The sequence below is a fragment of the Castor canadensis genome, chromosome 4 (genome assembly GCF_047511655.1).
Source record: "Castor canadensis chromosome 4, mCasCan1.hap1v2, whole genome shotgun sequence".
Classification (NCBI taxonomy): Eukaryota; Metazoa; Chordata; class Mammalia; order Rodentia; family Castoridae; genus Castor; species Castor canadensis.
Window position 1 is genome coordinate 142025838 of NC_133389.1, and position 26341 is coordinate 142052178.

Below are 26341 nucleotides of genomic sequence, written 5' to 3' on the forward strand. Positions count from 1 at the left end.
CTTTAGTAAAATAAAACAGGGTCTGTTACCTAGCTTGGAAGATTTGCTGTTCTATACAATTGCAGAAGGACAAGAAAAAATACCTGTTCATAAATTTATTACAGTAAGTTTTTATGTTTTTCTATTTCAACTTTTTTAAGTTAGTAATACTAAATCAGTAATGCAATATTACTGAAATGTAGTCGTAAAGCTCATCTGACATGTAGATTCTGATTTATACTGTTTCTCTTACTATGTTTTCAAATTTCTATCATGCTCATTTCAAGGTAATCAGTGAAAGAAAATGAAAGAAACAAAGAGAAACTTGTCCAGAAATTGGGTAATAGTGACACAGATGCCACATACATGATCAAGTCTTGAGTAGACATTTTTATATACAGGAATAAAACTTGTATTTGGAATAAGCATATACATTATTTGCACTATATATTTACAGACTTTTATTTTTTTAAAAACAGGCACTCAAATCTACAGGATTGCGAACGTCTGATCCCAGGTTGAAAGAGTGTATGGATATGTTAAGATTAACTCTTCAAACAACGTCAGATGGTGTCATGCTAGACAAAGATCTTTTTAAAAAGTAAAAATTTCTGCCAAACCTTTAATGGTGATTTGCTATGCTTATGATGATTTCGCTTTTTAAACAAAATTGCATCTTCGAAGGCCAGTGCTTCCTATGTAACTGAAAAAAAGGGATTTAAAGGCATCCATTTGTTTGAAGAACAATGATGGTATACATTAAGGTTTTTTATATACAGTGGGTTAAAAGTATACTTTGTTTACATCTCTTATAAAGAAACTTAGGGGTGGATATTTCCAATTTATTTTACCTGGAGATTGCATCCAGTTTGGATGTGCTGTCTTCTATCTGCATGTCTTGCAGGCTTTCTCAGCTATTTCTTTCCCACAAGGTGATTCTGATGACATAAAATAAGAGTGCTTCAGGCAGTCCTTTATTCCTTAAGTTTACGAATTTGCATTGTCTGTTTCTCTTCTTTCTTCAGCCATATTAATGCATAGGCTTTTGGCTATTTTCATTTCTTTTAAAACAGTTAAGAACTAAAGACAATTTTAGAGTTTAAAGCCTTGATTTGGTTGAAGGAGAATATTTGACATTCCTGTATTTGCCTGTTTATTATTTATGTTCATTACTGTGTTTCTGTTAGTTTGATTACTATTAATAAACAACATGTATGTAATAAATCATAAAGTGAAATAGCATTTTAAACTACAGATAGTGGAAACTTGGATAAAATTGTAAATACTACTTTAAGACATTGGCTTTTTCTAAACTGTAGGCTTAGGGTGAGGTGGACCCAGAGAATTTCTTCATTTATTTTGAAACTTTATTTGTATGTGTGTATACTTGTAACTTCCTTTAATTTCTGTGGGAGGGAGGTTTCAATGGTATGTTTTAGAAATCTCTTGGAAATGTACTATAGTAGTAAGTCATCGGAAGGGATAAGCATTTAACTGAGGTTCTCTGAAGCTTCCTAGTATGTTGTGAAAACACTGCTGTCAGTTTTGGGATCCTTATCATTTCACCAGAAGGTTCTTGGTTCTTCTGTTAATTCAGCTGATTTTAAAGTGTAGAATTAGGCCCTCTTTGCAGTTGGTATTAGGAATTTTGAGTCTGTGAACTTTTTTGTGTGTTTGTGTGCATCTGTACAGAGGGAATTCATTTCTAGATTTACTTGAACCTTTGTAGTAAGGACTATTTTATTTTTAGAATTCATGAACTATCTGCAAAGTGCTCCAGTTATACTTCTGGGGAGCTATTTTGGCTTATCTGTGAGTATAGTTTTCAGAGATAGTAGGTACATGTGTGGGAAACTGCCTTTGGAATTTAAAGTGGGAGCAATATTTTATACGTTTAATACTGTTTAAAATGTTTTGTGATTTATACAAACATTGCTGTGTTTAAATATGAAATAAAAACCAGTTTAAATATGCTTAATCAGTCATGAAGCTAGGGAATACAATCATAAAATTTTCCATCTATTATTATATTCAGAGAAAATAGTTACCATAATTTTAAATGTTAATCCAATTTTTAAAAAATCTATGATTATAATATAGGCAGTTCCCAACTTGATACACATTTAGTGGTCTATATGAGGACTCCATAGGCATAAGATTTTTCTTTTTATCCCTAGAATTAAGTGACTCAAAGCCTCTGGCTATTAACCTTTTTAGGTCACCTGGAGAGGTGATTACTTTAGAGAAGTTCCTACTCTGTTTTTAAATATAAGAGGTTACCTAGTTGGTGTTTTCAGAAATAAGCTGTCTTACCTAGTACCAGTTTGGAAGGAGGTATTAAAAAACATGGAATTCATTTTCCCTGAGAAATAATTTCAAAAGGTGGGTATGTTTGGTTGAAGTCAAAGTGTTGGCATTTTACCTAAAGTGCATTGTGGGTTTGCCAGGCATCATGACCCATGCCCGTAATCCCAGCTACTTGGGAGGCAGAGATGGTAAGGATCACCATTAGAGCCCAGCCCACGGGAAAGAGGAGCCCCATCTCAGTCAATAAGCTGGATGAGATGGTACATGCCTATCGTACGAGTTATTTAAAAGGCCATAGGTAGGAGAATCACAGTCTGAGACTGGCCCTAGAAATAAAAAAAATATAAATATATTTATTTGTATATATATTATATATATATTTATTATATATATTTATTTTATATATAATATATGTTATATGTTATATATATATTATATATATTTATATTTATATATAAAAATATACAAAAAGCCGGACTATATCTGAAAAATAATTCAAACTAAAAAAAGAAAAAAAATGGTTGTAGGTATAGCTCAAGTGGTAGAGTGCTTGAGCTATAGCTCAAGGCCCTAAGTTCAAAAACCCCAATACCACCCCAAAAACAAACACAGAAAATTATGGGTTAATGTATTTAGCCTTTGTTGTCATCTGAGAAACAACTATGATGTATCACTTTTTGTTTTTACCATGGGAAAATGAGTTCTAATATACTTTGCAGTATAATCTATTTGAAAGTTGGAGACTGCCTATACTCAACTATATAGTCAGTTTTTAATGCTAATAATCCTTGAAACTAATCTTAAAACTAATTTTATGCTGAAGACTAATTCTTCATGTGTGCATTTTTTTAGCCTTATAGGCATTAGGGTTGTCTTTAAGTGTGAGCATCACTTTTTGGACTTTTTTGTTTCAGAGAAAGTGAATGGTCTGCATTTCTAATTATTTGGTTTTCTAAAAAACCAAATGTTATTTTACTAATGAAAAGTGAGTTTATTTGGCACTTCTCAAATGTAAAAGTGTATTTAATTTGATAGTTATTTAAGCTCAGGAATGATCTTAGGCTTTTCCTTTGAGAAAGGTGTTCTTTGCTATATTTCCCTTGCAACTTTGATATTTGCAAGTTGAATTTTAGAAGCTCTTTTAAATATTAAATAGTACAATGATGAGAATGTATTTTAGATTAACATTCTTAGTTTTAACAATAATGGTTTGTTTTAAAGCTATTAGAAGGCTATCAAAGTTTAAAAGTTTATTGAAGTAAGTATTTGTTAGCTCTGGGATGACTAATTCTACCTCTTTAAGTTAATAGTGGAAATTTTAACTAATTTTTTGGAATGTTGTAATAAGAAATCTTTATTACTGAAACTATAGCCATTTTTATCAGGATTTATTGTAAATCTGTGTTAATTTTATATTGACCATGCAAATACATACTCCATATTTTTATTAATAGTTAAAATATGAAACCTGGTAGTTAAAGTATGAAACCTGGTAGTTAAAGTATGAAACCTGGTTTTTAATTTTAATTTGATGTTTCATCTAGAACTTGAATTAAAATACTGAAATTTAAAAATTTGTCATTTAAAGTCTCATTTGCTTTATCTGAAGGAGGGAAATTCTTCAGAAAGTATTGGTATTTTGAGGGTTAAATCAGTAACTGAGTAGTTACTTTTTGTAAAAAATGCCAGTTTTTTTCTCTTCCTCAAAACTCATAATGTAGCATGTCACTTACCTGTGAAAATCAAGTTACATATATAACTTCTCATAATAACACTTTGACTTTAATATTTCAGCAGTTGTTTTTGCACCCGTTAGGGGCTCAGCCTTAAGATCTATTATAGTCAACATTGTGGCTTAATGTCTACGTCTAGCAAGTCTTCCTTATCAATTAAATTTTCTATTACTGAGTTACTGATACTCAGAAATCTTAAGAAGGCTAAAGCTCAGAGTACAAGGTTGATTGTAGTCAATTCACAAAGTTCTTTTTGGTTACATTAACATAATAATTTTCTGATCTCTATATCCTTTGTAGTATATAGCAGAATATTAGTTCAAATTACTAGATTTCATGCCCTCCTGTCCACATGGTTTGCCACGCCTTTGAAATAGTTTTTAACAGTGAACATTTTTATTCTATAATGTATTGCATATTTTGTATTAAAAAGAATAGTGTAACAGCATTTTGGTGCTTTTGGAAGCACCAAACATAACAAATATAAAATTTGTTATACCACTTTATATGGAATTTCATTTAAAGTTATACAATATTTTATAAGCATTTTAACAAATATTTCACTTAAGAGAATTAATTTGTTTGTCAAGTTGATCTTATTTCCAATTTGTTAACTTAGAAATACAAAACCTTCAAAATGTTGTTCAGGAAACATGTTACAATGTGAAGTTTGTCATTTTTTGTGACATATTAGTGATTATGTAAGAACTAAGAGGCATATGACTGAGATTACTAATTTGAAAAATCAACAGAATTTTACTCATCTGATATTTTAAAGTTATTTTTGCTAGCAAAATGTCATGTTGAGTGTTTATCAGTTCTGGTAGAATAAGAAAACTTGTTTCAAATGGTCTTATTACTTAAACCCGTGGAATGCTGTTTTATCAATCTTTGACACAAGTTTTAGGTACATTTAATTTACTTCTAACCTGTTCAGCTTACAAGCAACTACATGAAAGACTGCTTGAAAGAAAGAAAAAAATTTGCAAATAATATAATTTATAAACTTCATTTGTATAAAAGATGAATTTGCCTTGTTTAAATATGATATTAATATTCTCCTAATTAGTGCTGTTACTACCAGGTACATTGAAAGGCATCCATTCTATTAATTATTTTCTTACATTCCACAGATGTGTTCAAAGCAACATTGTTTTGTTGACACAAGCCTTTAGAAGAAAGTTTGTTATTCCTGACTTTATGTCTTTTACCTCACACATCGATGAGCTATATGAAAGCGCTAAAAAGCAGTCTGGAGGAAAGGTAACATTTTGGATGTGCATATTTTCCTATCTCAATCATTTGATAATTGGCCTTGATTTCACTATAGAGAGAATATTGTATGGTTTTCTTTTGTTGGCTGATTAGAAAATTTAAATTAAACCCATCAACTGGATTTAGTGCTTTAAAAATATTTAACTTAGTTATTCTGCCTATAGTGAGACCTAAATTTAAGATTTTCTTATTAATTTTCAAGTTATTGAAATGGCCTTTGAATTTTTAATTAATATATATAATATATTATATATATATATTTTGTTGTTGTTGTTTTTTGTTTGTTTTTTTGGTGATACTGGGGTTTGAACTCCAGGCCTCACACTTGCTAGGTAGGCGTTCTACCACTTCAGCCAGCCATTCCACCAGCCTTATTTTGTGTTGAGTATTTGCCCAAGCTGGCTTGGAACCGTGATCCTCCTGATCTCTGGCTCCTGAGTAGGTAGGATTACAGGCATGAGCCACTGGGGATTTCTGCATATCTGATATCCTTCAATGTTAAGTACAGTGTTTTTAGTTTTAAATAATCATCTAGGAAGCTGGGAATGTAGCTCAGTGGTAGAGCCCATGTGCCAGGCCCTGGGTTCACATTAACCTATCCAAAAAAAATTCCTTTAGAAAATAGTAGCGCCTATTTTACATAATCTCTGTGTTGAAAGCTTTTTATTTTCTTTTGTTTCAGCTTTGGGTAACTGTAGTATAATATATCTTGATAATAATTTCAGTATTAATAGTTACTACTTATTTTAATTTTTTAGATAGTGTAACTACCAGCACCCCAGTTTTCCTTTAAAAATAAAAATCGAGTTCAAGTTCTTTTCAACTCTCTGCTTTTTTTCTTGTTTTCCTGAGACAGGGTCTAACTATTACATAGCTCAGGCTGGCCTAGAACTTACTAAGTAGCTTAAGTTGGCCTTGAACTTGGTGATTCTTCTATGTTAGCAGTGTGCTGCTATACCTAACTGATTGCTTTTTAAGAAGAATGAATGTTTTGGAAAACAGAATGAGAGAATTGGAGAAGTCACTTAATCTTGCCTTAATCATGAAGTCCTTTTGTGCCTTTAGTTTTTACAAGTATTATTCTGAAGATAGACTGCAGAGCTCCTTAGCATTATAAAATGTTCATTTATAGAAGCTAAGTTGAGATAAGACGGTTTTTGGTATAAGAAAAAACATCATTTGCATGTGTTAAATGTTAATTTCTTTTCAATATTTTGTGTAGGTTGCAGATTATATTCCTCAATTGGCCAAGTTCAGTCCTGATTTGTGGGGTGTGTCTGTTTGTACAGTAGATGGACAGAGGTAAGTTTATTTCCGATCTATGAAAACCAACTTTAACCCTTAAATCTTTTGTGTAACAGTGAGCATGAGGTCACTGTTATAATGGAAATTAGTCCTACCATGATAATTTCAGAAAGGTAAATAAGTTTAGATTTTAATGCAATTAAAAAAACAACTGAAACAGTAATTTTGCATTGTTTTGAGTTATTTTATCCTTCTTAGTCACAGTTATAATATTATTATTTGAATTTTATTCGAGGACCTGAAGTTCAAGAAAAATAGGCTTGTCAAAACATGACATTATTCTAATGAGCTGACCACTAATAAATTAGTCCCCATTTCTCAGTTTATCATTGGTTACTCATCTTTGTTCCTCATGGTCTTGGTATGATTATCACAAGAGTTAAGATCATGGAAGGTAACATATCCCATTATCCTTTAATCATTTGCAGAATGAAAAGTGAGTTGCAAAGCATGCAAGATTTCATAAAGTCCGTGAAAGCCATATTTGGGATATGCTCATATCTCAAGCACAACTGCTGACAAATGGGGAACCTGCAGAATTATAAGAAAGATAATTATATAATGTGGGCTCTTTAGAGAGAATGATTTGATTAAAAAAATCAAAGAATTAAAAGAGTGTCTTGGAAAAATGGTAACGTTCTGGAATATTTTTTTCAAGAACGATCCTTTTTATGGTCCTGAAAATCATAATCATGGTGTAATTTGGTTTTGTCAGAAAAATTATGCCGTAAGAGAAAAATCTGTTTTTACACTGACTTAATTCAGTGATAGAATTTTTTTATTAATTATTTGTTTTTTTGTTAAAATATAATTATGTAAAAATGTATGCAACTTATTAAGTGCATACAGAAGACCCTTGTTATTCACAGGGGTTATATGGTTCCAAGAAGACTGCTGTTGAGGAAAACTTTGTATTCTTATAATGCTTAGAGTTTAAACACAACTAGTAATTAATGCAAGACTAAGTTTCTCCCTATCTACTGAGCTGTGTGATGCGTGTATGGGAATGTTTTTTTGAGTGCACTTGGGGAAAAAATCACGTCTAAAAAGGGGCTTACTGTATATAGCTTGATATAATTTTACCCTAAATTTTGTTAGGACTGCAAGTCATGCAATCTTGTAATTTTAGGTTTTACTTTTTAAAATTATGTTCTTAACTGAAGTCTTTCCTTCTATTTTTGAAATTTTGATCTCTTTAGTACCTTCATTGTAAGTGGCTTTAATTTTTAAAAATAACTATCCTGAAGTATTTATAATAAAAATCATATGGTTTAGTCCATAATTTTGGAGGTATAGTTGATATGATTTTGGCAAAAGTCAGACAAGCCCCTAGATCTCTAAACTTTAGTCTGTTTTTCTTTCCATTGTTGCAGGTTCTTACCTTCCTTTGGCACATAAAATGTTTGAAATATTGTGTGTTGAATTAAATATTGGATACAAAGAAATGGCTTCATCCCATTGAGCAGATTCCAGTAGGGAGTGATATTTCTATTTTTGTATATTGAGAAAAGAGTTTATTATGTAATAACATTTTTTGAATTGGGAAGAAATTATTATGCAATGAGAGCACATGATTTTTCTCTTTCTAAACATCTTTAATGTAAAGAATTTTTAAAGTTGACTTTGAAACTAGAAAATATGTATTTTTAAATGCAAATGTAATCAAATAGACCTCTTAATCATTTTTAGAATTATTGTCAAGGTTACAGTCTGAATTAGAAGTTATACATATATTTGATAAGAAAAATATTAACTGCTTTTCCTACACACATATATGTATATATATATACATATATGTGTGTGTGTGTATTTCTATAATATACTTAGAAGCGAGGTGGGTAGGTGTGCTTCCTGTTTGACTTCTGAAGTCTCTGTTCACCTCTGCCTGGGGTAATTATTAATAGCATCCCAGTTGCACTATGAGTGGTTAGTGTCTGTGATGTGTTAGTGTGGTTAAGAGCACCTGGTATAGGTATATACCAGTGAATTGGATTGAAGACCTCTGCCCTTGTGAGGCTTAGTTGTAACTGGGGTAGGCAGAATTTTTGCATTCCCAAATATACTGTCTAGTTTAGTTCCTCAGTTTGGTAGCATAGAAAGCTTTCTTTTTATTCTGTTGTTTACCTATATAGTAATGATGACTGCCTGTTGTAACTTAGTGTCAGCTCTATGGGGTTTATAAAATGGGATACAGTTTCTTCTGGGGCTGGAACTGGGAGTAGAGGTGGTTTCCAAACGAGGCATTTATAGACAGGGTATTAGTCATTTTACACTGATTTAACTCAGTGATGGAATTTTTTGTTTTTATTATTTATTTTGATACCCTGTCTGTATTTGTTACAATGCTTATAAAATATTGTATATATACATGCAATATTATATATATGCTATACATACAACTAATGTGTATATATATGTTTATATACATATAACTTTATATACATACAACTATTATATATATAATGCCTGTGTATATAAACATAGGGTGTCAGAATATGGCACTCAGTCTAAACTGAGTTCTGTTTAACTCTCATACTAATTATAAGTTAGTCATGGCAAGACTGTAAGAAAAAAAGAATAATTTCTAGCATGGCTAGTTCACTTTATGTAATTGAATACAGGTAGGAGTAAAGAGAGGGCAGTAGTCTTTCCCTCAAGGGAAAATTTCCACATTACTTATTTATCATTTAATTTAGGACTGCTATACTATTATCCACGTACTTCATGCTTTTACCTTTTTTTGCAGTATCCCTCTTAAAATAAACATATTTACATTCTTTAATTTTGAAGTAACTTGTTGAATTATGGGAAAAGTCTTTGTAAACTGTGCTTATTCTCATTTATGCAGTTAGTTTTTTTCCAGTTGATGCTAATTATTTTTTAAATCTGCTTTTAAATAGGCATTCGATTGGAGATACCAAAGTCCCCTTTTGTCTTCAATCCTGTGTAAAACCTTTGAAATATGCCATTGCTGTTAATGATCTTGGAACTGAGTATGTGCACCGATATGTTGGGAAAGAGCCAAGTGGATTAAGATTCAACAAACTTTTTTTAAATGAAGATGGTAAGAATTACTTACAAGTTGGTTGGAAAAAGAAATACCTTGTTTTTTTATGTAAATGTAAGTAAAATTTTTTTTGAAGAAAGTGAAAAGTGTTTCTAGTTTTTAAAGTTTTTCATGGGTTTTATGTAAAATCTGTAGCGATAGTTTAATGACCTACTTTTTTAACTGATTATTTTTAGGTATCTCATGTTATTAGACAGTGGACCACAGAGAACATGAGGGCAAGGAATAAGAATTTTACTTTATAACCACCTACAAAAGGATATCTTGTACTAAAATTTCAAATATCTCAAATTTGCTAAATATAATTCAGTGGTAGCAGCTGGAAACATTGGGTATGATTATGACCATATTGATAATTATTGAAACTAAATGGTTCTATTTGGCACAAATGACTAATAGTCTCTTTTATTACATTTGGATGGAATACACATTCTAGTTTCAAAGTCATCTTTAAAAATTCTCTCCGTTAACAAACTGGAAGACAGAATTTTTAAGAAGACAAAAATAATGTTCCAACATTACATGATAATAGTTTCATCCAAATTCAAATACTTATTAATATTTTAAAGAAGAACCCATGTCTCTAAGCTTCTAGTCTACCTTTCATTGTTAATAGGCTTTTATGCTTATTTGGGCTCATGTTGAATTAAATGTTGGGTGCTATGAAGGACACAAAGAAATGACATGACATGGCTTTATCTTGACACATGTAGCAAGTTCCAGTAAGGAGCTAGAACTTGAGGGATTCTGTCATTTGAGGGAAGGCTGTGTACTGGAGTGGGGATATAAACTCCAGGGCACATGGATATGCATATTAAAACTTCCATAATAATAAGCTTAATGGTGGTTAAGTCATTGAGATAGTAGATTTTTTTTTTCAGTGTTTTTGCTCTTTTTCCTTCCTAACATTTAATATTGAAAGAAATTTCTTGCGCTAATAGTTGGATAACTTACAAGTCTTAACTATGTTACAGTAATTCAAAAGGAGGACAAAAGTAGTTGGTACATTGATCTGACAGATTTTAAATCTAAACATCTAGCTGATACAAATTAGATTTGTTTTTAACATTTCAAGCTTATGCAAAGTTCCCAATGGTTTGGTGAATTAAAATACAAAATTGAAGGAAGTAAAAGTGAAGGTTGGAATAATGTTGAGAGATACATTTTTGTGTTCTTTTCTTTCTGTTGAATAAAAAAAAATGGAGCTTGTCTCTTTCTAATTATTAGTTTTTAAAATGAAGTTATGACTGATACTTTCTTAGGCTTTTCTTATATTTTTCAAGGGTAATTATGTTTTCTTGCCTATTTTACCATACTATTTCCATCCTGATTTTTGGAAATTAGCATATATTAGCAACTTCATTGAGGACATCATATGTAGAAGCTCATTGACATTGAGATTTAATATTGAAAGAATTAATACTGTTATTTTAATAAGATAACACGTTATCAGAAAAATTATACTTTCTTATGAAAGACAGGAGAATAATCTAGGTGATTCTGGTGAGTTGATTGATTTTCAGGGAGGTACTTAAAGAACAGAAAATTATAAATGTAAGAATTTGAATGTTAAGAAGAATTTCAGAAACCAAAAAAATAGATAGTTTTGTTTGTAGTAAATGAACTGAATATTATTATGTTACCAATTTTTTGCCATGTATATGTATGACTTTAGTAGTTATGATTTATTGATGCTATAGTCTGTGTAAGAAAAAAAATCACAATAAGAACTCAGGATTTTACCAAGGTCTTCCCTTGGCATTCATAGAGTGCTTTAAACTTGAGCCAATCCAGGAATCTTCAAAGGAACAGTAAAATGAAAGCCTCACTATTCCACTCCTTCCTGAGTTCTGAATCTATTCTGCATTCTTGAGTCTTGGTTTAAACTAGCCCCAGACAGTCTGAAGATATTTTTCATAATTAGAACCTCAAGGGTAGATTTATAATGAAATTATATGCTGTATAAATGCATTTGTAGATAAATTAAGATTAATATGAATATAATGAATAAATGAAGAAACTGTGGTAGTTATTCCTTAAAAAATAGTTTTTAAATGTTTACAGCATAAAAAATTTGGTCCTGTGGTAGGAGTTGGCTATTTTCTATCAGTGTAAATGAGTAAACAAATTGTTTATTGAGATGTCAATCTTGGAAGCCACCATCTCTTAGGGAATGCTTCCTTTTCAGCCTTACAGTGATTGGTTAATCAGTTCATATTTATCTAGCGTTCCCTGTCTATATTGTTAACAGCTCTGGGCCATACCAGGGACTCAGTTCTTGGAGTAACTTATATAGCAAGTGCCACAACATACAGCAAACAATATTTTAATATTTGATGGTAGAAAACAAACATAAGCATTGCTAATTATGTTCCCTTAGAAGTCTGTAATTAACAGGTGCCTAAGTGTATGCATTGATTATACAAAGAAGATTTGAGAAAGAACAGTTGAGTTAATTTATATGACGAAGGCCGGGACTGAACTGTTGAGGAAGGATGAAGTTTGGGTGGTTGGGAGAATGTAGGTGGACACTGAAAAATTAAGCGATAGTTAGAATATATTGCAAACATGTTTGTTAGGATAATTAGATTTCTTTAACACTTAATTTTTACATGGCACTACAGAATTTCTATGTAATACCTAAAATATAAATCTCTAAACTGAACATCTTTTTTTGTGTTACTGGGGTTTTGAATTCAGAACCTTATGCTTACCTAATAACCACTTTAATGTGGTTATACACACATTACCTACCAAGGCTAAGCCTAATATTTTTAAAAAAAGCAATTTAGCACAACCTGATTTCTGTATTCTGCTTTCTTGTTGCTTATGGGTTTTCTTTCAGATAGGTAATTTTTGGAAATTTTTTGCCTCTTGGTTCCGTCTTGCTGTGTAGTCATTTTGCATAGACTCAGAGAAAGCAGATTTCCTGGTCAGCCTAATTTGGAATAGGTGAAATCTTGGCTGTAATACTTAGCACTAACAGTGGGATTTTAACTTTTGGAACTAGTCTTTTTCATGAGTAAATCAAACTACAGTTTTTCTTACTTGTTTTTATTTTTAAGTTTATATATAGTTTTTTTTTGGAAGTGGGGCTAGGGTTTGAACTCAGAGCTTTGAGCTTGCAAAGAGGTGCTCTACCACTTGCCCATTTTCTCTGGCTGTTTTGGAGATGGTGTCTCTTGAACTATTTGCTCACTGGCATTGAACTGCGATCCTCCCAGTATCAGCCTCCCAAGAAGCTAGGATTACAGGCATGAACGTCTGGCACCCAGCTCTTACTTATTTTTAATTGACATTTGAAATTATAAATATTTGGTATAAAAACATGATATTTTGACATGTATATTATGGAGTGACCAAATCAAACTAATTAACATATGTATTGCCTCACATATCATTTATTTGTAGTGTGAAGGTTTAAAATATGCTTTCTTAGTAATTTGAAGTACGTGATGCATCGTTATTAAGTAGAGTCATCATATTATCCCATAGGTATCTTGAACCTATTGCTCTTGCCTAACTGAAATTTTGTACTCTTTGACCAGCATCTCCCTAATCCACCATCACCTCCTCCCTGGTAACTACCATTCTACTCTCTGTTTCTATGAGTTCAAACTTTTAGATTCCACATAAAAGTAAGATTAAGTGGTATTTGTCTTTCTGTGACCTTTGTATTGCTTATAATATAATATCCTCCAGGTTTATCCATGTTAATGTAAGTGAAATATTTCTTTATTTTTTAATGCTGAATAGTATTTCTTTGTGTGAATATACCGTATTTTCTTTATTCATTCATCCATTGGTGGACACATAGGTTGATTTTATATCTCAGCTGTTGTGAATAATGCTGCAGTGAACATGGGAGTATAGCTACCTCTTCAGTATAATGATTTCATTTCTGTTTGCTGTATATACCAACTAGTTGCTAGATCCAGAATTCATAATTTTAACAGCATAACTTCTGAATCACATTGTTAATCTTCTATTGAAGGAAACTTGTAGACTATAATTTACCCAATCAATATTTTTTCTCTTGAACACGTCTGCAATCTTAGTTACTTGGTAGGCAAGATTGTGAAGATCATAGTTTAAGACCAACTGTGCAAAAAGTTTGCGAGACCCCCATCTCAACCAATAAATGGGCACAGTGGTGTGCCCCTGTCATCCCAAGCTACAAGGAAGACTAAGATCAGAAGGATTGTGGTTCCAGGCCAGCCTGGGCAATAAAGTTTGTGAGATCCCATCTCAATGGAAAAGTGCTGGGCATGGTGGCATGTGCATATCATCTTAGTGAGGGTGAGAAACATGAAATAGGAAGATTGTGATCCAGGCCAGCCTGGACAAAAAGTGAGACTCTATCTCCAAAATAACTATAGCAAAAAGGGCTGGAGGTGTGGCACAAGTGGTAGAGTGCCTGCTAGCAAGTACAAAGCCCTGAGTTCACACTCATGCAGCCTGCCCAAAAAAATAGTTTCAGTGAGATATAATTTGCATACTACACAACTTTATTAAAAATGTATAACTCAGTGGTTTTTTTTTTTTTTTTTTTTTTACTATATTCACAGAGCTGATGTTCATTATCACAATCAATTTTAGGACACTTACACTACCTCCAAAAGAAACCCATATAAATTTTTATAATACTCCATTATAATTCCAATGTAATAATATCAGTTTGTTTATCTACCTTTCAGCTGATGGGAGATTTGACTTGTTTCCATTTTTTGGCTTTTAACAGTAATGTTGCTGTGAACAAATTGGATACAAGTTTTTGTATGAATATATGCTTTTATTTCTCTTGATTATATACCTAGAGGTGGAGTTGCTCAGTGACTGGTAATTCTATCTTTAACTTTTAAAGCACTGCTGGACTGTTTCCCAGAGCTCAGAATTATTTAGCTGGAGATTAGTCTCACAAAATGTGGTTTGCTTAAATTCAAAGAGACTCATAGTACAGCAAGTTTAAGGCACTGTGCTAGTTTTGTCAAGTTAGGTAAAAACTTCTTCGTGAAGAAACAACTGCCACAAACAAATAAATTAGGAAGTATGCTTGCAATTAGAAGTTTCGCTGCTATCCAGAGTTTTGTGGTTAGTGTTTTTGTTACGCAGAGAGTGAGAATGTGATCGGCTAAGGTTTTTTTTTTTTTTTTTTCTTTTTTGGCCGTGTTGGGGGTTGACCTCTGCTTGCTAGGCAGGCCCTCAACCACTTCAGTCATTCAGCCAGTCCATTATCAGTTCAGATTTGAAAATTCTGTTTATTATATAATTAGAAGAGGTAGGATTATGGAGGAACTTAAAAATTTAAATTTACAACCGTTTAAATTATATAAGAACTGTCGTTTACTGTCAGGAAATATGGAAAGCATAGACAATACAATTTAAGTTCCCTGTCATTATCTTATGTATATCACTTGTGTTTGTGTTTTGTTCTTTATGTGTGTCTTTATACATAAGCACAGAAATGTTTTTTAAAAAACAAAATTGGATCACACCAGATGTGCTTTTTCCAGTGTTATTTTTAATGTAGTAATATTATTTGAGTGCTTAATTAGATGTCAGGCACTTTCTAAGTATTTCCTATGTTTTGACTCAATTATTTACTCTATGCGGTATAGGTACTATCCTTGCCCTATTCAGTAATAGGATGAGGAATGAAGATCAGTTACTTGCCCAGGGCCACATAAGTAGTAAATAGCAGTTAAGAACTTTGGATGTACTACATTATTGACTCTGTCGTAAGGTCTTTTTTGACTATATGACTCTTGATACAGAATCCTAGATGTGACCTACTGGTTTGATATGTAGTTGACTTCAAACAGATAAGTCCCTCCAAAAAAAGAATTGCTATAATGGTGACTTACATTTTAAAAAAATTCATGCTTATGAGAAGGGATCTCGTTAAAGAAGATAATACCAAGTATTTGGAAAAAATGCAGTTTCTTTTATATTTTCCAGATAAACCACACAATCCTATGGTAAATGCTGGAGCAATTGTTGTGACTTCATTAATAAAGGTAAAATGTTGACATTTCCTTTTAACCTAGTAAACTTTTTGTAATAAACTAAGTCATAAACATGAGTCTTTACTGTTTGTGTAGGACTATGAAAAGTTTTCTTGGCATTAAAAAATCTTGTGGTAAAAGGTTAGGATTTTTATTTAATAAATAAAAATGAAAATGAAAAACAGTTGACTCATTGTAAATCCCTACAGTTAGTTACTTCCTGACTTGAAGATTTGGCAGAGATTTAAGAAGTTTGCTGAACAATAGGCATAGAGATTTTTCTTTAAAAATTTTTAATATTGTTTCTTTTCTTTTTGGTTTTTAGAATGAGCAGATGTTAACAGAATTAAAAACATTAACTATGCAATGTTTGTTATCAACATATGTAGGGGAAAATGTTCTAATAATTTAAGTTTAAGGTGAAACGCATTTACTGTTGAATATTCTCAGGTCTTTTGTACTCATAATCTGGAATCATAGTCTTTTCTGAACCTGTTTCATTTGCTATACTTAAATCATGCCATAACTAAGACAGTAAGGCCTATTCCAATTATTAAGTCATGTTTTTCTTATTCTTTGATGTTTGCATTGTATGGTTTTTTTTTTTTTTTTTTAGTGTTTGGTTTGCCTTAATAATTGGAAGTTCTAAGGTTGTTTTGAAATATGTTTCAAAATGATGTAAAAATCTCATACAATTTTAGAGTTTATTTTTCAATTTAAAATTTCTAATTTATAAACGTTATTTATATTAAAATAAAACTCATTTGTATTTAAAGCACTTAGATACTTTCTTTCTAAATTTGTGCCTGTCTATTCAAGTTAGAATAAAATACAACTTATGGTTTTCTATATTCATTACTGTGGTTGGGGTACCCTGGCTACACAAAGAATTTTCGAGGATAAATTATCTGTGGCCCAATTCATAGAAATTCATATAATTTGTATTCTAGAAATTCTCCCTTAGCTTTCACAAGTTTTATATCTTCATGAGAAAACAGTTTTAAAATAAAAGATATCTTAAGAGTGTATAAGCTTAGAGCCAGGTGCAGTGGTTCACAGCTATAATCCCAGCTACTTGGGAGATATAGATTGGGTCGATCATAGTTTGAGACCAGCCTGGACACAAAGTAAGGGAGATCTCCTTTTCAGTAAATAAGCCATGTGAGGTGGTGTGTGCCTGTGATCTAGCTATGTGGGAGGCCGTAGGTAGCAAGAGGCTGTAGGTAGAACGATCACAAGTTCAGATGGGAGAAAATGTGAGACCCTATCCAAAAAAAAGAAAAACTAAAGCAAAAAAGAGCTGGGGGTTTGACTCAAGTGGTAGAGTCCTTGCCTATCAAGTGTGAAGCCCCTGAGTTCAAACCCCAGTACCATCAAAATAATAATAATAATAATAATATGTAAGTTTAGCTGTTATTTTGAGGGAAATACAAATCATTTTGTCCATTATTAAGTGTTACTTATTCATGGCTATTTTTTTATAAGGCAAAGATGTCATGCTGGTGAAAGAAACTATTGTAGGCAATGACAGTGAGATTATGTGCAAGGCATAGTTCTGCCTTTAGGTAGCTTACATTGTAGTATGGAATATGTACAGGTAAATGGGCCCTTGTAGTTGAATTCAGTAAATGTTATGAGAGAAATTCTTATCAATAATTAAAATATTTATTATATAATTATACAAGTGAGGAAAATTATCATACAACGTGCCGGTTAATGCTTGATTTTCAAAACACTAGAATGATTCCGAATCATTTCTGGGTTCAGAAAAATGTCTGTGCACCATGACTTTGCATACATGTCGGGGGGCTGACAGACCCTGCTAAGATAATCCATGGATCCCGCTTTAAAAACTCTTACATTGGAGAAAGATTTAACATGACACACCAATAGTATTTTTTTTTTTAAAGGGCATGTGTAAATTATTAATAGAGGACTTCCTTAACTGCATGCAGTTAAAAATCTTTGTGTTTAATGATTCATGGATTTCATCAACTACACTGAAATGCTGCATGTGGGAACTGCATGTCTAGTCACATCACACCACCATTTCATTAGTTGCACTTAACATGTCAGTCATTCGTTTGAACCACATCAGTATGAGCAATTAGAAACAGAGTTTAAAAACACATAGACAACATAATTGTCCTATAGTGCAGAAATTTAACTGAGTCCCCTTGTATATGCAGATTTGATCAGGGATTTTAACTTAATAAAAAAATTCAAATTTACTGACAAGTCTGGAATGAGGCTTTGGGTTATAGTTCATATTTAAGGTCACTTCTTTGAGTTTTTGTTTTGTTTCTAGAATGTTTCACAAGTGATTTTTTTTTTTAACTGATGTCCATATAAATCTTGGAGAGCAAAGCTTGATATACAACTCTTTGAAAAACTGACTGCCCCAAAATGTAATACCGTTCTTAGGATCTTTAAAAGAAAAAATTAAAAACTTATATAAATATTTGTATGCAGTCTCTATTAATTATATGATTGCATAGTGTTTATCAGTTACTAATGGTTTGAAATTAAGGTAATAAAACCATAGCCAAAAGAAACCAGTTCTCTTGCTTTATATACTTAGGAAACAGACTGGATAGGTTGTCATAGCATTAGAATTAATCTGTCTGTTCCTTAGAATTCATTGTTTACCATTTTACTTGATGACATCTTTCACTTCAACTAGCATAGTTATATTGTGCAGAAAAAATAGAAATACTGCTTTCTTAATTTTTAACTTGTACAAAAGATTCTGATTTATTGGCTTAAATGTTCCATCTATTCTTTCGTGGGTGTGTGGTCACTGTTTTTAGTCAGTATCTGTTACCTGTAATAAAACAGACCCCTTCCTAAAGAACTTCTGTTTGAATGTCCAAAGCATAGATATTTTACGAAGGCTACTAGATGTGAATTTCCATTTTTGCTCATCTTTTAGTTGACCTTAAGGTTATTTGTGATTTTTTTTTCATTCAAAATTCAGGGCTTTATTATGGTGCCACTTAAAACAATTCTCATGTTACTCCCCTCCCCAAAAAATTTAAATGGAGTCTTTAGTAAGACTCTTTATTTCATAATTTTGTAGTATTGATATTTTTTCCTTGTAGGATTGGTGGTGATCCTCAGGAAATGGGGGAAGAGGCAAAGCAAATGTTCAAAAGGATTAGCAGATTGTGGAAAAAAGGAGGATTTGGACAGAAGGAACCTGTTGCATAAATTCTTAACTACTAAGCTTATAGGAAAACTACAATATTTAAAATTTTAAACAAAGCTATATAGGTAAATACCTTTTTGAAAACAAATGTCATTTTATACTTAAAATGCACATAGTCAAGAAGCATAAGGGTTATTATACTTCCACACTTTTTCTGTGTGGGAGCTACTAACTTTAAAGGAATACTTTTTGTTACAGTCTGTTTTGTTTCATGATGATAATGTGTTATTGCTTGATTTAAAGGAAAACATAAAAATAAACATGAAAGGAACACAGTTATGTTTAGATGAAGTAGCATTGTCTGAAGCATATTACATGTGTATGTATGAAGATAGCATAATGAAACACACCAAATACTGTTTGACAAGGGGAAAGGAATAGAGAGGTAAAAGAATATAGCACAGGGGGCGAACTACTGTTCAGAGTACATCGTATCCATCTCTGAAATTTTCAGTGAAATTCCTTTGTTCTATTAAGGATAAAATTTAAAGTAAATTTATTAAAAGAATCAAAACAAAGAAATAGCACTTATTTATATATGTATACATATGTATACGCATACACTTTTTTTTATTTGTTTGGTGGTAAAAATTTCATGTAGTTTTAGTTTAAAAGTTAAAGTCTGATGACTTGAGAGTTAGGGTAGGAACATGAGGACACATACTGCAAAATAATTGCCACTTTTGCTTTTTTATTTTAGAAGTAGAGTAAACTGCATGGTCTTCCATGTTTATGTCTCTTTATTCTAGTGGAGGTTTCCAGTTTTTATCATTTGAGGAAATTTGATTTTTAAAAACTCAGAAGTAGTTTTGAATTTAAGAATTGATGTTTTATATTTCTCTTTTTCTAAACAATTTAATCAATACTCCATGAAAAATCAAGACAAATTTAGTTCATGTGTATGTAATGCTTCATTTGGTCGTGTTAGCAGTAATCTGTTAGATTTGCTTATAAGCCACACTCTTAATGTGGTTTGTAAGTAGGTAGTAATGAATGATGCCCTGGCCATGATCCATTCAGAAGACAGGATTATATTGGTTTATTTGCTTCAGGTTTATGTTAGTTAATGCATTTATGTTTTTTTTTTTTTTTAATGAAAGGAGATTGGTTCAAATGAATTACTTTTAGAGTTAATCTATGAAAATACTAGATACAGAAAAACATTTTTACCTGTAATACCTATTTTTAATTCTTCTAATAGTATTTAGCTTGAAAGCATTTTCTATGGTAATATCAAACCAAGAATATTTTATGAAATCATTTTCAATTACCTCTTGTTGCTTCATAGAAGAAATTCTGTATTTTTTAATTGGCTTGCATCTCCATACTTTGTGAATGGAATCAAGTGAGTTACAAAATAACTGTGATTAATGTATTGACTTTAAATGAGCCATTTTTTAAATTAAATTTTTTTTGCCAAATGTCTTTGTTGACATGTTCATGAACATGTTGGGAAAATAGAGTATAAAAATACTCCAACATAGTTACAGTAATTCTTTTAGTAGACAAAACTCAGTATATCTTTATTAAAATTTCACATGTACATCTTCAAAGGATGTACATTCTATAACTTGATAGGCATGTTTGTAGAAAAATTTAAGTTTTTTAGAATTAGCGTCTGATTATCCTTTTCAAATAAACCACAGGATTTGAAACTTAGGTAAATATATTTTGCCTGGTTTCATTTCTTTAAAAAACATTTGTAATGTATTTACTACAAATTAGTGTAAACTTTTTCAAAATTAAAATAATATAAGTTTGTTATAGTGTTGTACTGTGATCTTCAAACTGGGATAAACATTCCTGGGTATATGATGGGCAAGAAGGGACATTGATAGTTTAAGAAAATAAAAATAAATTTCCAGATGTTTTTCCATATGTTCCTGTCTTAAAATTAATCTGCCTTTAGTCTAGATGCCTCCCATTTTCCAAAAGAATGTCATTCTTCTTATGTGTCCTAAATTTTACTACAGAGCACTGCTTTAGCTGGTAAAAAATTCTTGGGCACCAACACAATAGAGTGTTTTGAAATACTGAAGTCAGTTATATTGAGGATGTGAATCATAGCAATGACAGTAATAAGTCCTGTTCAACCAATTTGAAATAGTATTTAAACAGGTTGTCATTTAGTAAAAGCAATAATTTCTGAAGATAGAGTACTGTGTGACTTTTGGGATGTCATGAGATGCTATATAAAGAACTAACTGATATGGTAACCTTTTTTCTATTTGAGTCTATCTATTATAAACAGGGTTTCTCAACTCATGCATCTGTAAAAGCTAAAAATAGGAAGGGGATTAATCCATCTCATTCAATAGAAAATATCCACTGATCTGTGAACTAAAAATCAATTTCTACTTCAGCAGGGAAAGAGACTACTCAAAAAGATAACAATCTTGCAAATTAGTATTGGGATGATTAGCAAATCAACATTTTTCCTTTAATTTTTCACTATGAAAAACTTCAAATATGTACAAAATAAACAGTATTAAAATCAGCCTCCAAGTATCCATTCCCAGCTTCAATTTTTGTAACATCTATTCCTCCACTATGCCATGGCAGTGGTGATGACAGTTGCTGGTGGGTTTTTTTGCCAGTACTAGGGTTTGAACTCAGGGCTTCATGGTTCTGAAGCAAGTACTCTACCACTTGAGCATGCCTTGGCTTTTTTGCTGTGGTTATTTTGGACATAGGTTTTCACTTTTTGCCCTGGCTGTCCTGGACTTCTGTCCTACTTTACACTTCCCATCTTACCGAATGACAGGCACATGCCACCATCCGTAGCTTGTACTGTTGAGCTGGGGTACATGAAATCTTTCCAACAGATTCTGGGACAAATATATATTGTTGATTAAGTAAAATGCCATTTCCAGGGTATTAAAAAGAACAAATAGTCAAATTACTTTGCATTTAAATGGAGTAAGAGACATTCTTCAGTCCACATAATCAGTCATTATTTTATTTCACACTATTAAGTAGCTTACCCAAAATATTATATAATGATAGATACTGGTAAATATCAGTTTCTTAAAAATAAGTTAAAAGCCACAAAATAAATCAAGTATGTGACCTCAGTGTAGAGTTGAAACAGTTTTTTAATTTTCTGTATTAATCATGAGAGCTCAATAAGGGAAACTATAGTGTACAGCTTAATAAGGAAAACTTTATAATATACAGCTTAGGTCAGAGGATGTAAGTTCAATACAACTTTGTTTATTTTACGTTGATTAATTGCACAATTAGTATTTATCTCTGTGATATTCTAGTACAAACGCTGACATCCTTTTCCAAAAGAATTGGGCTTTTTTTTTTTTTTTTGTGCTTTTCCTAAGGTTAAAAAGGTTTTTGTGGCTTAAATGTTGTTACATATTTTACAGCATTAGGATCTATGGAATATTTTGACAGCTGCAACAGTTCAATGAAGTTGGTAATTTCTTCTTTTAATTATTTTTCATTGAACAGCTTTGGAGTTACATTTCTACAGTTTGATTTCTGGTTTAAGAAAAGAAAGCTTAAAAATATGTCATAGGAAAATATATACATAGGAATTACAGTTAGCTGTTACTAAATTATCTTTGTCTTACTTAAATTTTGTTAATGCCTAATTTTGATAAAACAGTGTGATGGTCTTCCAGTTACTAGTTGTATATGTGTGATGGCACTTCCTTCTTAAAAAACCGATTTGTAGGGTTTCACATATTCTCAGCCATACTCTAATTTTATAAGTGGAGAATCAACCTGGCTTTATTCAGTTAAATAATAATCTGGAGCAGATTTTTCCCCATAATAGCATTTTAAAGTATAATGTTTTAGAATTTTTGAGGGTAGATTTTTAAAAATGTTTTTAAAACTAGTTATCAAATTATTTTACTTTATTCTTGTTTTAGAAATTAGAGATGTATTGTTTCTATTGGGTGCATATCACCAATTAATACGTTTGATTTCAGATCTACAACTTACTGCTTTGTAAACTTCGCCGAGGTAAAATAAAACCATTTGGCTACTTGAACTGATCTACGTTACATAGGTTTTTTCCTAATGACATTTGCAGTAGATTAACATGTCAGAAATAGAAGTGATGAAACAATACATCTTCCACAATCTGAATTGGCATAATGTTAAATACAATTGTAGCTAATTTTTTCAAGACTGTGATGTAACTTTTTTTAGTTCAAGCATTGTTATTTCAAGTGAGAAATAAGTAAAATGTATCCAGAATGTTTGTATATACCAGAATAAAAGATTAGTCAATTTTTAACTCATTTTTCTAACTCAATTAATACTGGCTTAAGCGGTTTTTTAAAAAAATATTGTTCTTAATTGAAAATCATGATTTATAAGATACTGCTTTTAAGGGTAAAACTTTAAAAATTTTTAAGTAAGAAACTAAACTATGTGCTGTCATGAAAGATAAGGGGATTTCGGGGTAAATTGTATTTTGTAACTTTGAGTTGAATAATGCTATGCTTAAAATAAAGCATTCCCTTTATAATTTTGATTTTTCCTCAACATATGGATGTTAATATGTAAAAAAGTTGAAATTTTAAATTACTTTAGTAGTATTTCCTAGATTTAAAAGTACTAATGCAGTGGATTAAATATAATGGTAGCTATTTGAATTATTATATTAGCTTAAAACATAACTGTGATAGTATCTCTGTTAACATTTATACCTCTTATTTCTTTGTAGCAAGGAGTAAATAATGCTGAAAAATTTGACTATGTAAGTACAATGTAGAATTCTGTTTTCATGATACATTCTTTAAATATTTGTTTTTGGTTACTAATGTATTCTTATTTTGGTTTGTAGGTGATGCAGTTTTTAAATAAGATGGCTGGTAATGAGTATGTTGGATTCAGTAATGCAACGTGAGTCTAATTTGTGGCTTAGGTTTTTATTGTTGGTCATTGGACCTCTTTAACCAAAAAAATTATAGAATTTTATTTTCAGTGCTGTTTTGTTACTTCTCATATGTATATTACTCTTTTAGTTTATCTTTTGTGGTGCCAGGGATTGAACCCTGAATCTTGCACATGCTAGACAGTGCTCAAACACTGGAGCAATGCCCCTGCCCCTGTTGTTTATGCTTTTATAACTTCGTTCGTGCTGTATGGAATTTGTCCCGCTGCCCAGGCTGCCCCTGAAATCTGTTAATCCAGTGAATCCTGCAGGATCCATTTTATGTGCTCCTTTCTCAGTGAACTTTCCATGGATTCCCTCAGTTGGAATTGTTTATTGTACTTTTCGGCAGCCAAAGGATTCTACACATTTTCGGTGTATCCTAATGATGGAATATCAGAGAATTTTACAATTAGCTTCTTTTTTATAAAATATGAAGATTAGAAAGGCTCTGAGTTCATTTCAGGCCTTTTTCACCTGAGAAAATTAAGACTGAAAGAATTAACATTTAAATGACTTTTCCAAAGCCACAAAACTAGCCTGTTGGCAGAATTGAGACTAAAACTTAGCCGTCCTGACTCTTAGCTCAGTGTTCTTTATACTGTTCAGTGCTATATACATTAAACTACAGATAATACTTTTACTGAAAGTAAGCAGTGATACTCTTTTCTTTTAGGTTTCAATCTGAAAGAGAAAGTGGAGATCGAAATTTTGCAATAGGATATTACTTGAAGGAAAAGAAGGTTTTTAAATTTTGTTTCTATTTCAAATTATTTTGTTTAATAAAATATGATGACATGCTAAGCACTCAACAATAGCTTTTCAATACCTTTATTAGTATTTAAAATGCAGAAGCTTTTGCAAAGTACTCAAGTTAATGTTAACAAAAGTTAATATTGCTATTAAAGTGATTTGTATCTGGCAGTATTCAAATATTTGACTAGTCATATTAGTGCAAATTCTGCTTGAAGTTTAGTCCATTTTAAAATGTATAATGCTTAGTTTGTGTTGATTCTCTTTAAATTTTAAGTTACTGGTCCAATAAATTGATTTGTGAATTATGAATCAGTTTATCATTGTCAGTTAAATTAATATCTAGAAATTTATATGATGTGATGTAATTTTTGTTCTTTATTTCATTCCTGTTTGTTCTCTTAAAGGCTACATACTATTTTGTTCTTAATTAAAATGAAACATTTCGTACACTTCAAACTTGATAATGTTTTTACTTATGTGCATATTTTTCCTATTTGCCTAATTATTTAATTTTTTTTTCAGTGCTTTCCTGAAGGCACAGACATGGTTGGTATACTAGATTTCTATTTCCAGGTAATTTACTTTAATTGCATAACTGTGTCTATAAATAGGTCTCAACTATAGATCATGAGAAAATATATTGTCCACTGACTTTCTTTCAAACAGTGGCCTCAAGAAAAGCAGTCTTATGTCTGTATCTCCTAAAAATTCCTGCATTACAATGGAATAGGGAAAAAATTTTCTGAAAGATGTTTAGGAACTTATGTATAATTCCAGAAATTGATTTCTCCTGATTATAAGCTGAGCTCTATTTTCTTAGTTTTTATATTTTGTCTGGAAGAAGTTATTTGTTTATCAGAGGTCTTGTATTCAGCATTTTTAAAAATGACTTGCTTTCTTTTATACTCTTTGTTACTACTTGGTCCTGGCTTAATTAATGGCAGGAAGATAATTGTTTAGCTCATTTCTGCAGTGTTACATAGTATAAATATTCTTCTTAGGGTAGCTCTCATTATTTCTAACCTCAGTTTATTATCGCCTTCTTGGAGATCCCTTTCCTCCCCCCATAATTTCAGGTCAGTTTAGTATTAGTTTTTTAACACCATTGGTGTCACTGATGCAGCTATAGTGTAAAGATACATAGAGGCTGCATGGTTTTAATTTCTAGTTTACCTTATATTTCCTGTCTTTTAAAAGTTTTTAATGTTTTGTTAGTATTACAGAATATATAGGAAAGTTGATAATGAAGTATAGTAAGCCCACCTTATTTGTGGATTTATTACATGTGGTTTTGACTGAGTGCAGCCTAAATAAATAAAAGAAATTTCAGAAAAGAAAATTTTAAATTCCTGCATGTGCATTACACAGATCAGATAATGTGGAGAAGCACTCAGTCCCGCATCAGTTGGGTTTAAATTGATCGATCTGTTATCTGCTGAGGAATTCCCTGCCTTTAATATTCCACCCCCCCCCAACAAAAAAAAAGAAAAGTCATGGTAATCTCCCATGCTAAAATTAAGCACATGATGTGCTTAATTGAGATAATAAATTAAAATTTTTAGATTTGTTGAAAGATGGTGTGTCTTTAGCAGAAGTTGGGTGGCATTATGGGAAAAATGTATTAAGCATCAGCAGTACAGTATGGAGCTCGGTGCGTCTTGAGAATTTGTGGTTTTTCCTCAGTGGCATTCTTCTTGGAACCAAGAAGGGTACCAAGGGTCTGCTGTAGATTTTGATGGAAGTAAAGGTCATTGTCATCTGCCCAATGTGAAAAGTGATGAATTAGGAATCTAGATTATCAACTTA

General features: G+C 31.5%; 1 protein-coding gene across 4 annotated transcripts in view; it reads left to right on the plus strand.

Annotated features, from left to right (window-relative positions):
- Positions 1–26341, plus strand: part of Gls (glutaminase) — a 73893-nt gene that overhangs the window by 14038 nt on the left and 33514 nt on the right. For all 4 annotated transcript variants that reach the window (XM_074071291.1, XM_074071289.1, XM_074071293.1 and 1 more), the window contains exons 2-11: positions 7–103; positions 459–580; positions 5153–5282; positions 6517–6596; positions 9500–9663; positions 15625–15683; positions 23570–23602; positions 23690–23748; positions 24456–24522; positions 25058–25108. In XM_074071291.1, the coding sequence (XP_073927392.1) occupies positions 7–103; positions 459–580; positions 5153–5282; positions 6517–6596; positions 9500–9663; positions 15625–15683; positions 23570–23602; positions 23690–23748; positions 24456–24522; positions 25058–25108 (862 nt within the window). The remainder of the gene's footprint in view (positions 1–6; positions 104–458; positions 581–5152; positions 5283–6516; positions 6597–9499; positions 9664–15624; positions 15684–23569; positions 23603–23689; positions 23749–24455; positions 24523–25057; positions 25109–26341) is intronic.